Source organism: Tachypleus tridentatus, chromosome 9 (genome assembly GCF_004210375.1).
Source record: "Tachypleus tridentatus isolate NWPU-2018 chromosome 9, ASM421037v1, whole genome shotgun sequence".
NCBI lineage: Eukaryota > Metazoa > Arthropoda > Merostomata > Xiphosura > Limulidae > Tachypleus > Tachypleus tridentatus.
In genome coordinates this window covers 158,479,132-158,494,826 of record NC_134833.1, presented here as the reverse complement: position 1 = coordinate 158,494,826, position 15,695 = coordinate 158,479,132, and the positions used below count along the sequence as shown (strand labels likewise).

Genomic DNA, 15,695 nt, shown 5'->3' with positions numbered 1-15,695 from the left:
TAAATTTGAATGTATCTCCTCATGGACCCAGAAAACCTCCATACCAATTTTGGTGAAGATTTATCCACATCTGCGAAGTACTTGCATGGACTTACAACAGACAGTACTATAATATTTATATAGATGGCACCAGCACATTAGATCTGCGTAGAACGTATTACTGACATCATATCTGCACCCTGAGAATGAAGAAAAATAAAGTTCTCCATGACAGAAAAAGGAGTCAAAATGGGAAAATTGTGACCCTCCATTGCAAAAAAGTTTGTGAAGTTGGGTGTTGCACACTGCGTAATAAAATCGTTTTTTCAGTATCATATAAGCAAGAGTTCCATTACACTATGATAATGGATGGTTGAAATGCCAACGTCAGGATATAAGGTTCTGTCACTTATTTTGTTGTGCTTTTCATTTTATATTTGTTAGAAGATCAATCACATTGCCACAACTGTCTGCAGGCAGTTAAGGGTGGGTAGAGGGAGGTACAGATGAGAAACGTTGTGGGCTGGGGCACCTCCCCTCGCTCTCCTAGCTTGTTCTTATTTTTTGTGATTTTATCATATTTATTATTTATTTCTTTATCATGTGAGACTAACCAACAAAAATTAAGACCAGTGTATCCCCCTGTTATGTGGGTCCTAATTTTTAGTCGCCTCCAAACCCCAAAGGCTGTTTTAAACTCCATATTATAGCCTGTGTTCTAGTAATTTTTCATTATATGCAGCTTTTTTATTTTTGTTTTAAATGTGTTTTATATGGGTAAAGCATTTGAAGTGTTTCTGTAGGCACTTATAAAAAAAGAAAAATAAATAAATATTTCTTTGTAGACTTGCTGCAAAAACACTCTAAAATACATACATAGAAATATATTTTATGCGGATTGGCCATTAAATTAAAAGTGATTCTTTGTGGGAAAAACCTAAAATATATAGTTAAGTAATTACTTTTTGTGAAATATCCGTTAATTTAAGAGCATTTCTTCGTGGAATAACACTAAAAAATACTCCCAAACTATAAATAAAACATATACTTTAATTACTAGAAAAAATGAGCAGTCAGTTGCTGTGAGCGTAACAGGACACACCTTGAATTAATTTAAGGTTTTTTACGTATCCTGTCGTAAAATATCTGGTATATCGGCTACTTGTCTTTGTTGTTTTGTTTTTGTTTTTTTTAATTTCGCACAAAGCTACTCGAGGGCTATCTGTGCTAGCCGTCCCTAATTTAGCAGTGTAAGACTAGAGAGAAAGCAGCTAGTCATCACCACCCACCGCCAACTCTTGGGCTACTCTTTTACCAACGAATAGTGGGATTGACCGTCACATATAACAGTCCCACATTTTTTGGTGTAACGGGAAGTCGAGCGCCCTAACCATCTAGCTATGCCACTACCTCCCTTCTACAGTAAATTAAAAATGAAGTTATTTATAATGTACTGCATATAAAGATTGTCTCTCGAAATTTCAAATATACGCAGTTGACTTCAGGTGAAAACATTTTCTATGGTTGGGTTTAAAAAGTGTTTTATTGGGCTTAGAAAGGAACATTCCATTAATTTAGAAACTGATTTTCTGTCAGTGATTCACTTCACAGATGTTTCAATTTTTTATTTGTTTTCACATTAACCGATAATTACAATAAAGTTATCATTATATTTTTAACGTCATTTACCATTAACATCAGTTAATACTCAACAACTGCCATTAACAACAAACTTTACACTTATCAATTATTGTCACTCAATATTCTACATTTATCTTTTAATATAACTAATATTTTAAATCTTGCTAATTCATTGTACTTGAAACCCTACTTTTACCATTAACATCACTTAATACCATTAATACGCTATACAGTCTTACCCTACCCTCTTATTTTAAACAATAAAGTATTCGATGATGTCACATTACTGAAATAATAAATAACAACTGATATTTGATGAATTTAGTGTCTATTCTAGTGTCACCTCACATCTAATAAAAGAACAATAATTACAATTATTCTGAAATATCTGAGGTGGTCATTCGTTTACAAACAAAATATATTCTATTTTATTTCATTTTTCGCCTTGTAACTTATTTTTAAAAATACTTGTTGATAGGTAAAGTTCATTTGAACCTGCTTAAAATGAAGAAAATACCCAAAACAAAAGAATCATACTCTGATTGGTCAATTCTATCAACTATAACCATTGTTATTGGTCAACTCTATCATCTATTCAACTAAAGTATCCTCGATTGGCCATGTTTACTTTTTTATTGTGCCATTTGCACAACAGTATACGAATGTAGGTTCTTCTAAAAGTTGTGTTACAGAGGGCGTAGCAGAGCGGGTTTATCGTGCTGTTAATATAACATAAATAATAAGCGAAGCCCCACAAGCCCTCTGGAATACAGCCCTCGTCGACGCACGGCAACAGAGTTTTTACTAAAACAAGTACGTTGTACGGTGTCCACGTTACAATGAAAGCCAGCAAGATGGCGCTTAGTGTTCTGGCCGCTTTCTTTTCTTGTTTTCTCTCTTGTTGCTTGCGTTTTTTCTTGGGTGCTTTGTGTTTAGCCACTTGCTTATGAATAAGTTTTGTGTTGAGAGGTAATCGGATTCTTTCTAGAGTTGGTTCCGAGGAACAGAAAGTATCTAGCCTCAATCCCACGTTGGTTGGACGTCGAGTTGTTAAGCCTTCTAGGCATTGCGACACACGAGTTGGTTGCATACCAAATTCGATTTCTTTCTTTTCTTCCTCTATTACCATTTTGACGGACGCTTGAGACTCGCCTTCTTCTCTGGGTGGTTCAGTGGGAAGGCGAATAAGAATGGTGTAGATGGGATCTGATGAGATGGAAGAAGGATGAGTGGATGAGTCATTCTTCCGAGAACTATCCTGCCCAGTAAGAACTGTGCCTTCTTCCTGCTGATGTCGGCAAGATCTGAGCTTGGAATGAAACGTTATTGATGTTGTACCTGACGACTGGATTGGAGTTTCAGCAGAAGCCGGTGTAATAGCTCCGAGCGACTCGTGGCTACTACAGTCGTCATATAGGCCAACTGGATCGCGGTCGATCTTACACCAACTTTTCAAGGCTTCTCTAACCTTCTGAGGACGAGACTTAACCCGAGCCAACTGTTGCTTTGGTGGTTCAACACATAAAGATGTTGGCACGTAGGTAGCTTCGCAGGCTCTAATAGCCATGCACGACTCGCTACGGGACCTTTGACCTTGATCGCCTTCCGCTGGGCTGTCACTGGAAGATGACTTCATGCTATCGTCCTTCTTTCCGGCTTGCAGATGAGTTAGATTTTTCTTCCGTTGTTCTGTTTCTTTCCAGATTCGCCAGTAAAGGATACACATCACAGTCACAGGAAGATAGAAAGCAGCAATGGCCGTACCAAAGGTGATATAAAGATTGGTTTCGAGGAACTGGATGAAACACTTGTCCTCAGCCACTTTCCTCTGTCCTTCTATATACGGCCATGAATAGATCCAAGGTGGCCACAGCACAAGAGATATGACCCAAGCACAGGTAATCATAAAAGCTGCTCGTTTTGTTGTCCTTTTGGCTCGATAGGTCAGAGGTCGCGTAACAGAGAAGTAACGGTCAAAACTTATGATAAGCAAATTAAGAACAGAGGCGTTGCTATTCAGATAGTCGAGAGCTAACCAAGTGTCACAAATTACTGACCCCAGTGGCCACACGCCTAACAGAGTGTACATGGTGAACAAAGGCATTGATACGAGTCCAATCCAGAGATCTGCCACTGCTAGACTAAGTAAAAAATAATTACTGATCGTTTGAAGTTGTTTATCTAGTTTAATAGAAATCACAACCACCACATTCCCCACCACAGTCCCCAGACTTAGGAGCCCGGCTACAATAGCTATTAGGATAATTTCCGACACAGAATAGGGCGACTTGTGCCTAAGACCAGGCACGCCTAGACTAAACATAGTGGTATTGAAAGTCCAGGATGCGTTGTTTTCGGGGTGAAAATCCACAATGGGTGTATTGTTATAAAACGGAATGCGAGTAACATCAGGTGAGCCCCTGGAGAGGTGACGAAAACCAGAAATTCGATTTCCTAAAGTGAGCAACATACTGTAGTTTAACAACAGGAAGGTAGGTTTTTTTGTCACCGCCATCTTGTCATGTTCGTCTTTTCTGAAACGAAAGATACAAAAATCACTTCATACGAATATGAAAGCAACAAACATTTCGGTAAGCAATCCGTTCTGTCCAGATATTAGTTAGATAATGGTCAACAAAGTTTGAGTAAATCAATAAAAAAACAAGTTTATATCACTCAGATATCATTAAAGAATCTTATATCTGTATTTTATGATAAAATAAACAAGATAAAATTGGGTTCTATTAATAATATGGATTTTCATAAGAGTATTTCAAGTTAACAATGACGTAAACATTATTATTTGGGTTATATTATAGGGTGTTATAGCTGTAATCCATGATAACAATGATTTAAACATCATTGGTTAGGTTATATTACAGGATGATATGGCTCTATTTCATGTTAACAAAGATTTTAATATTATTAGTTGGATTATATTAAAGAAATTAAGAATAATTTAAACATTATTACTTGGGTTATATTACAGGGTGATATAGCTGTATTTCATGTTAAAAATGATTTAAACATTATTAGGTGGGTTATATTACAGGGTGATATAGCTGTATTTCATGTTAACAATGATTTAAACATTATTAGTTGTGTACACAAGGTGTTATAATAAGATAAATAAAAGAATCCTGATATTTCCTGTTAATATATAAAAAAATAATTTGGAAAGAGAAACTGACATTTACTACATCACATGGTTACTCAATGTGATTTTTTGTTTGTGGGAAGTTTTTGTAGGAAAATGCTGTGATATCCTACTGTTTTGCGGGAAAAGGGCTAAAAATGTGTCAGAAATATGAACGAATATTATATTAATTTAGCTGTGGTTGCCCACGGCCTTTATTAAATTAATTTCTCAGATTACAGCGTGATAGACGTGTTTTCCCGATCAGTAACGTAGACTTTAGGAACAACAGTTCTTATTGGAAAATCGAACTATGACGTTTCAGAATCTACGAGTGAGTCTTTTTCCTTCTTTATTTTCCACATTATACAAGAGAGATATATTTGACCCTGTGACCTGGCTTTTTGTTAAATTTGTTTTGTTTGTTTGGTACTGGTTTTTCAAATATCACCTGACCTGTAGTCTTTCATTTATTTAGTCCAATGAGGGAAGAAAACGTGTTGGTATCGAAGCAGTCAAAAATTTAGGTTTAGCTTTCTTTCTTTTGACCGAAAAGTCTGTCTTACTGTTGAGTTTCAGTTTTGGTTTTTCCATATAACATGTCAGAGCTGCATTTCTTTTTAGAGTGTTTCACATCCTTGAAAAAGTTTACATTAGATTTCATATAGAAGATATCATGAACGCCTGAACATTAACAACTCGATTAAAACCTCTATCCTGCGAATAACAATAAACACAATATTGTTTGTTTTTGGTACCTGTTTATTACGTCTATGGTATCATTATACCATACCTTAACTCACGCTTGACAGACATTTACAGGAAATAAACATTTTTTATTACATTAAGCCTCACGGTAATTCACAAATGGGTTTCACATTCTATGAATCCCCTGCTGGAAAAGCGATAAGTCTTCGGTTTTACAACGCTAAAATCAGCGGTTCGATTCCTCTCGGCGGACACAGCAGAGATAGTTCGATGCGGTTTTGCTATAAGAAAAAAACAACACACACACACACACGTTATACGAGGTTAACGTGGTAACTCCCGAAGACGTTTTATATTCTCCAAATATCAGGTCTGCCTAAATTCACTGTAACTAGCCGATTACCCGCGACACCAGTGCATTAGATCCGTGTGTGACATATTCATGACGTCATACCTGTACCCTGTGTATTTATAAACAAATAGCATCCCTTCGAAAACATTTTTCTAAGCTTTCTCAATTTCTGCCCATAAATAACAATTTTGGTAGAACTTGGTAGATATTCATCGCTCTGTATCTCTGTAAACATCTGACCTGAGTGTAACCTCTTCACCTTTGTTTTACTCCACTACACGCAACAAATTCAACTGCCCAATTTTTCTGCACATTTGAATTGAGAAAAATAAAGTTCTCCCAGACGGGAGACGGAAGCAAAAAGGGAAATTTTTAGCTCCTATTGAAAATCTACACAGGATAAAAATTTGAAGATTTCATAACATGTAATAAAAAATGTTTACCAGTGTTACACATATTAGCAAAACTTCCATTATTGTAAGATGATGCATCACAAAAGGTGAAGTGCGCTGCCATCTACTGATAAACCTGGAAAGTAGTCATTTCTTAATATAATAAATTATGTAAGGGTAAGGAAGAAAGATGAAATATGCCACAATCTGGTAAATAAATACTTTATTGAATTTTCAAATATTTTACAAACATGATATTATTTTCCCTATTACAGCTGACCCTTGAACTTCCGTTATGGTAAATTTCTGTTTCGTTTAAATGAAAATACAGGTATTTAGGGGTGTTGTTATGTACTCGCCACATATCTAACACTATTAAATAGTCTTAAAACTGGTTGTTGACCTTAGATAGGCGAATGTGAGATATTACAGCCTCGGTGTTCTGGATTATTATTATACAAATCTTGGAATAATTCAAGTGAACTTTATGGAACATCCAATCCATTTATATAATTAATTTATTACGATAACTTTGAATCGGTGATAACAGCATATAATCTCACTCCTCTTTCTCTCCTCGCCGCCCTCTACAGGCCGAGATATCCCTCCCCCTGATAAAAGTATCATATCTATTATGCAAGAACAATATAACGTCTGTGATATCACTGTGCAATAATGTTTGTTTACTACAAATTAAGTAAAGGTACGTTGTCTTCATATTATACTCAATTTCGTATTTCATTTTGGTGCTCATATATACAAAAACCAAAAAACATCACTGGGCGTGCGTGTCGTAATTTTGCGCTCTTCAAATGTGAACATTCTGTGGTATTATCTGTTTGTTTTTTGAATTTCGCGCAAAGCTACACGAGCCGTCCCTAATTTAGCGGTGTAAGATTAGAGGGAAAACAGTTAGTTATCCCCACCCAACGAATGGTGGGATTGACCGTCACATTATAACGCCCCCACGACTGAAAGGGCGAGCATGTTTGGTGCGACCGGGATTTGAACCCGCGACCCTCAGATTACCAGTCGAAAGCCTTAACACACCTGGCGATATATAAGGACATGTATTTTTATTTTAACATTGTGAATGCTAACTTTATATTTTCAGAATCACATAATAGCTCGATTCAGATGAGAAAAAAAATTTGTATCGTTGTGAAAACTTCGATCTGAGAATCCAGAGTTTCTGTCTCGTTGTCGGGTAAAATCACGTTTCGCACTTTATAGCTGTTAATGCGCTATAAAGTAAATATCAAATCGCGCTATTTAAGTCGAGTATCTCAAGAGTTGGCGGGAGGTGATAGTTGCTAAATTCTTTAGCTTTAGTATCTATCAAGTAGCAATGTTAAGGTTTGCTAGCCTTTCTGTAAGTTGCCAAGTACAAGAAACAAATAGAACTAAATCTATATAGTACAAGACTGATAGGAGAAAAACATTCCACTTCTTCTTTCTTCACATTTTATGTTCTACAGTTGAAATTTTAGAGTCAAACACACACAGAGAAACTGAAAAGTTTTTCAAAACCACATGTTTAAAAATTTTTATGTTGTTATGGAGAATTTTCCGATAATATATATACAGTCATGTGAAAAAGTTAGGACACCCAGTGAAAGCCTGTGTATTTGTGTAACATTCTTGGATATATAAATATTTAATCTCAATTTCATCAATACTGAGAGATTATAGGAATATAACTAAACAATTAAAACTGAAGAAAAGACTTTGCAAGATCTTCTGTAAATGTAATTCTACAAAATGCATATTCTACCTGACGAAATAGTTAGGACACCCTACCCCCCAAATAGCTAATGTTTACCCCCTTTGGCTGAAATAACTGCAGTGAGACGCTTCTTGTAGCCATCTTTCTGACATCGGTCTGAAGAAAGTTTGCCCCACTCCTCAATGCAGAATTCTTTCAGCTGTGAGATGTTTGAGGGGTTTCTTGCACGTACAGCCCGTTTCAAGTCACCCCACAGCAATTCAATGGGATTGAGATCTGGGCTTTGACTCGGCCATTCCAGGACTCTCCATTTCTTAGGTTTCAGCCAGTCCTTAGTGGATTTACTGGTATGTTTTGGGCCATTGTCGTGTTGCAGGATCCAGTTCCGCTTCAGCTTTAATTTTCGTACAGATGGTCTCACATGATCCTCAAGCACCCTCTGATACACAGTAGAATTCATGGTGGATTCTGTGATTGTGAGCTGTCCAGGTCCTGCTGCAGCAAAGCAGCCCCAAATCATGACACTTCCACCTCCATGCTTCACAGTTGGTATGAGGTTCTTTTCCTGGAATGTTATATTTGGTTTACGCCAAACATATCCTCTGTTCTGGTGTCCAAATAATTCAATTTTGGACTCATATGTCCAAAGAACATTATTCCAGAAGTCCTGGTCTTTGTCTACATTCTCTCTGGCAAACTTCAGTCCGGCCTTGATGTTTCTCTTAGAGGGCAAAGGTTTCCTCCTTGCACACCCCTCATGCAAGTTAAACTTGTGCAGTCTCTTTCTGATGGTAGAGGCATGAACTTTCATACCAACAGTAGTTAGAGCCTGCTGTAGGTCCCGTGATGACATGTTAGGGTGTTTGAAGACTTCTTTTAGCATCTTGAGGTCTGCTCTCGGGTGAACTTGCTTGAACGACCAGACCTGGGCATGTTGGCAGTTGTTTTGAAAGCCCTCCACTTGTTGACTATTTTCCGGACAGTGGAAAGGCTGATTTCAAAATCTTTTGAAATCTTTTTAAATTCCTTACCGGACTCATAAGCTGCTACAATTTTTTTTCTGAAGGCCTCAGACAGCTCTCTTTCTCTCACCACGCTGCTCACTCTCACTTCAACAGTCAGGAGCACACCAAACTAAATGTCTGAGGTTTAAATAGGGCAAGCCTCATTCACAATGCTGAGTAACGATCTTCTAATCATGTGCACCTGGTGTGATACACCTGTGTGTGAGTTGAGCCATTTTAAGTGGGAATAAATGTGGGGGTGTCCTAACTTTTTCCTCAATTAAAATATGCATTTTTGTCGAATTACATTTTGCAGAAGATCTTGAAAAGTCTTTTCTTCAGGTTTAATTGTTTAGTTATATGACTTTAATCTCTCAGTATTGTTACAATTGCATTTACATATCTATTTATCCAAAATTGTTACATATATACACAGGCTTTCACAGAGTGTCCTAATTTTTTCACATGACTGTAGTACAGAGTGTGTGTCACAACCTTTTAGAGTTGCATTGAAAATTTAAAAAAATCTTTTACTATTATTGTATATAAATAAGTTTGGTACCAAAACATAGTTAATTAGTTAACTTTTAATATTATACAAGTTTTAGTTTTATAAGTAAATATTTAAAAATCCTGAAACTTTCCTAGTATGGGAATTGTTACATTTGTTCTGTAGGCCTTTCTTTAATTCATTAATCACCTCTTAGAAGTACAGAATGTAGTGTTTAGTTTCTTATTATAATAGCAAAAATTTTTATAGCCTTCAATCTAATTTGTTTATGGAGTTATAGCCTAGAAAATAAAATCCACTGGTTACATTCTTTCATCAGTAGAACTGTGGTGTCTGTCTGAGCATTCTTCTGTCTCTTGTTTAACAGTAATTTTTAGTACAGTTATAGTATCTTCATGAAATTTTGAAGATTGTTAGTAAACCTTATGAGGCCTTAGTACAAAAATTATCAGATTTTTATATGATTTACTTGCACATATTTTTCTCTCAAATGTTGACTATCCAACTCTCTAAGTAATTTTGATTTTAAGATTACAAATAATTATATGCCTTAGAAAATTGTAAACTTTCATATATGAAATTTCCATAACCCGATAATAACTCCCGGATACTTATCAAATTATTTTTTATAAGAAAAAAGATATTGAAAAGTCTTTTCTTCAGTTTCAATTGTTTAGTTATATTTCTATAATCTCTCACGATTGTTAAAATTGAGATTAAATATCTATATATCCACAAATGTTACAAAAAATACAGACTTTCATGGGGTGTCCTAACTTTTCACATGACTGTATATCTCTTCACCCGAGACATTGTTCATGAAAAGGTTGTGTTCTGGGATCCGAAACGCCACGGAGATAATATATCATTGGTTTATAACATGGGCTATGTACAATAATAGCTTTACCTGAAAAAAAACTAGTTAAAGGAAAATATAAGATTATATTGTACAGTAATGATTGTCACATGAAGTAATTATTTCTACAGACCTTCTACCCATCAATACAGCGTTGATCTCGAGAGGTAAGTTTTACATTATAAACCAGATTACTATACATACCATAAACATAAATATGTCAGATGAAATCTGTGAAAAGTTAGCTATTTCTACTACCATGTGGTACGTAATCCGTACTTATACAAATTTACAGCTGTGTGACTATGATCTTCAGACAATAGTTTTATCACGCAGGAACTATGAATATACCCATAACATATGCTATTTACACACACCTATTAATAGTAATCAGAAGATCCAGAACATACGTTATTTATACACATCTATTAAAAATGATCATAATATCGAGTACATAAGTTATTTATACATATCTATCAGTAAGTGATCAGAATATAGGTTATTTACAAATATCTATCAAAATAAATAGGAGATCATACATCGATTAATAATGATCAGAAGATCCAGGACATACGGTATTTCAACAAATCTATTAATAAAAGTAAAAGATCAAAAGATCCACAAGATACGTTATTTACATACATCTATTAATAATGATCAGAAGTTCCAGAACATACATTATTTACAGACATCTATCAATACAAATATAAGATCAGAACATACGATATGCATACCCACCTATTAATAATGATCAGAAGATTCAGACCATACGTCAATGTGACAAATCTATCAACGTAAATAAATGATCAAAAGATCCACAACATACACAAATACACACACATGTATTAATAAGTGACAGATGACCCATATCATACTTTATTTACACATTCTATCAATATAAATAAGAGATTAAAATATCCAAAACATACATTATTTACCCACATCAATCAATAAGTGATCTAAAGATCTAGGATTTTCATTACTTACACACAACAACTAATAAGTGATAAGAAGAACATACGTTATTTACACCCATCTACCAATAGAAAAGAGAACTCATAAGATTCAGAATAAACGTTATTAATAAGTCATAACAGCATCCACAACACACGTTATTTACCCACATCTATCAATAAGTGATCAAAAGACACAGAACACGCGTTCTTTACACACATCTATCAATACATAAAAGTGATCAGGAGATTTACAACATACGTTATTTACACACATTTATCAATATAAATAAATGGTCAAAATATCCAGAATATATGTCATTTACAAACATCTATCAATATAAATAAGAGATCAGAAAATCCCTAATATACGTTATTTTCTTATATATACTATGAATAGCCATCAGAATATTCAGAACATGCATTATTTACATACATCAATTAATAATGATCAGAAGACCCAGAACATGAGCTATTTAAACACATCAGTTAATAAAAGTAAGACACCAGAAGATCCACAAGATGTTATTTACATACATCTATCAATAATGATCATAAAGTCCAGAACATACGTTATTTACAGACATCTATTAGTAAGTGATCACAAGATACAGAGCATACGTTATTTATACACATCTATTAATAGTCATCAGAAGATCCAAAACATATGTTGTTTACAAACATCTATTAATAGTAATCAGAAGATCCAGAAAATACGTAATTTACACACATATTTCAATATAAACAAGAGATCAGAAAATTAAGATACGCGTAATTTACACACATCCATAAATATAAAAAATAGATAAGAAGATCGAGAACATACATTATTTACACACATCTATCAATAAAATTAGCTGATCAGAGGCTCCAGATCATACGTTATTAATACACATCTATCAATAATGATCAAAAGATGTACAACATACATTATTTACACACATATATCAATGCAAATAAGAGACAAGAAGATCCAAAACATGCTTTGTTTTCATTGATCTATTAATAGTGATCAGAAGTTACAAAACATATGTTATTTATACACTTATATTAATAGTAATAAGAAGATTCCCAATATACGTTTCTTCCACACACCTCTTAACTAGTTACCAGAAGGTCCACCAAGTATCTTATACATCTTTTAATAGTGATCAGCACATCCCGAGAATACGTTATTTGTACCCATGTATTAATAATGATCAGAAAATCCAGAACATACGTAATTTACCCACATCTATTAATAAGTCATCAGAAGATCAAGAACGTGTATTATTTTCATACATCTGTTAAAACTCATTATAAAACATTATTTTCCTACATCTACTAAAACTGATCAGAAGATGAAGAACACACGTTATTTATACGCATGTATTAATAGTGATAAGAAAATCCAAAATATTTATTATTTATCTACATCTATTAATAACTCATAAAACCATTCAGCACAAAAATTATTTACACAATCTATTAATGAATGACCAGAAGATGCAGAACCTGTTGGGTTTTGTTTGTTTGTTTTTGAATTTCGCACAAAGCTACTCGAGGGCTATCTGTGCTATCCGTCCCTAATTTAGCAGTGTAAGACTAGAGGAAAGGCAGCTAGTCATTACCACCCACCGTCAACTCTCGGGCTACTCTTTTACCAACGAATAGGGGGACTGACCGTAACATTATAACGCCCCCACGGCTGAAAGGGCGAGCATGTTTGGCGCGATGGGGATGCGAACCCGAGACCCTCAGATTACAAGTCGCACGCCTTAACGTGCTTGGCCATGCCGGGCCACAGATCCAGAACATACGTGTTTTCCATACATCTATTAATAGTGATAAAAAGATCCAGAACATATATTATTTACAAATATCTAATAATAAGTCATCTCAAGATCCAGAGCATACGTTTTTTACACACATCTATTAATAGTGATTAGAAGATTCAGAACATACGTGATTTACTTACATCTATTAATATAAGTAGGAGATTAGAAGGTACAGAATGTATGTTTTCTGGTACATATCTATTAATAAGTAATCAAAAAATTCAGAACATATATTATTTACACAATCTATTAATAAATGCTCAGAATATCTAGAACATATATGATTTACTTACAACTATTAATATTGATCAGAAGATCCAGAACATACGTTATTTTTACACACTTACTAATAATGATTAAAAGATCCAGAACATACGTTATTTTTACACACCTACTAATAATGATTAAAAGATTCAGAACATACGTTATTTTTACACACCTACTAATAATGATTAAAAGATTCAGAACATACGTTATTTTTACACACCTACTAATAATGATTAAAAGATTCAGAACATACGTTATTTTTACACACCTACTAATAATGATTAAAAGATTCAGAACATACGTTATTTTTACACACTTACTAATAATGATTAAAAGATTCAGAACATACGTTATTTTTACACATCTACTAATAATGATTAAAAGATCCAGAACATACGTTATTTTTACACACCTACTAATAATGATTAAAAGATTTAGAACATACGTTATTTTTACACACCTACTAATAATGATTAAAAGATTCAGAACATACGTTATTTTTACACACCTACTAATAATGATTAAAGATCCAGAACATACGTTATTTTTACACACCTACTAATAATGATTAAAAGATTCAGAACATACGTTATTTTACACACCTACTAATAATGATTAAAAGATCCAGAACATACGTTATTTTTACACACCTACTAATAATGATTAAAAGATCCAGAACATACGTTATTTTTACACACCTACTAATAATGATTAAAAGATTCAGAACATACGTTATTTTTACACACCTACTAATAATGATTAAAAGATCCAGAACATACGTTATTTTTACACACCTACTAATAATGATTAAAAGATCCAGAACATACGTTATTTACTTACATCTATTAATATAAGTAGGAGATTAGAAGGTACAGAATGTATGTTTTCTGGTACATATCTATTAATAAGTAATCAAAAAATTCAGAACATATATTATTTACACAATCTATTAATAAATGCTCAGAATATCTAGAACATATATGATTTACTTACAACTATTAATATTGATCAGAAGATCCAGAACATACGTTATTTTTACACACTTACTAATAATGATTAAAAGATCCAGAACATACGTTATTTTTACACACCTACCAATAATGATTAAAAGATTCAGAACATACGTTATTTTTACACACCTACTAATAATGATTAAAAGATTCAGAACATACGTTATTTTTACACACCTACTAATAATGATTAAAAGATTCAGAACATACGTTATTTTTACACACCTACTAATAATGATTAAAAGATTCAGAACATACGTTATTTTTACACACTTACTAATAATGATTAAAAGATTCAGAACATACGTTATTTTTACACATCTACTAATAATGATTAAAAGATCCAGAACATACGTTATTTTTACACACCTACTAATAATGATTAAAAGATTCAGAACATACGTTATTTTTACACACCTACTAATAATGATTAAAAGATTCAGAACATACGTTATTTTTACACACCTACTAATAATGATTAAAAGATCCAGAACATACGTTATTTTTACACACCTACTAATAATGATTAAAAGATTCAGAACATACGTTATTTTTACACACCTACTAATAATGATTAAAAGATCCAGAACATACGTTATTTTTACACACCTACTAATAATGATTAAAAGATCCAGAACATACGTTATTTTTACACACCTACTAATAATGATTAAAAGATCCAGAACATACGTTATTTTTACACACCTACTAATAATGATTAAAAGATCCAGAACATACGTTATTTTTACACACCTACTAATAATGATTGAAAGATCCAGAACATACGTTATTTTTACACACCTACTAATAATGATTAAAAGATCCAGAACATACGTTATTTTTACACACCTACTAATAATGATTAAAAGATCCAGAACATACGTTATTTTTACACACCTACTAATAATGATTAAAAGATCCAGAACATACGTTATTTTTACATGGCTCTTAATAACTGATCAAAAGATCGAGAAAATATATTAATTTACACAGTCTGTTAATAAATGACCAGAACATACGTTACTTACAAACGGCTTTTAATCAGTGATCGAGATATCGAGAAAACATATAATTTACCCAGTCTATCAATAAATGATCAGAAGATCCAGAATATATATAATTTACCCACATCTATTAATAAGTTATCAGAAGATCCTGAACATCCGTTATTTACATATATCTATTAATTGTGATCAGAAGATCCAGAACTTACGTTATTTATACATACCTATTATTATTGATAGGAAGATACAGAACATATGTTATTTACCAATATCTCTTAATGAGGGACCCAAAAATTCAGAACATGTATTATTTACACAATCTTTTAATAAATGATCAGA

The 15,695-nt window shown here is 33.5% G+C and overlaps 1 protein-coding gene across 3 annotated transcripts in view; it reads right to left on the bottom strand.

The window, feature by feature from the left end:
• Nucleotides 1-1,548: 1,548 nt before the first annotated feature.
• Nucleotides 1,549-15,695, bottom strand: part of LOC143226781 (muscarinic acetylcholine receptor DM1-like) — a 37,405-nt gene continuing 23,258 nt past the window's right edge. For all 3 annotated transcript variants that reach the window (XM_076458191.1, XM_076458188.1, XM_076458190.1), the window contains one exon: nt 1,549-4,154. In XM_076458191.1, coding sequence (XP_076314306.1) covers nt 2,216-4,135 — 1,920 coding nt within the window. In that variant the 5' untranslated portion in view covers nt 4,136-4,154 and the 3' untranslated portion in view covers nt 1,549-2,215. The remainder of the gene's footprint in view (nt 4,155-15,695) is intronic.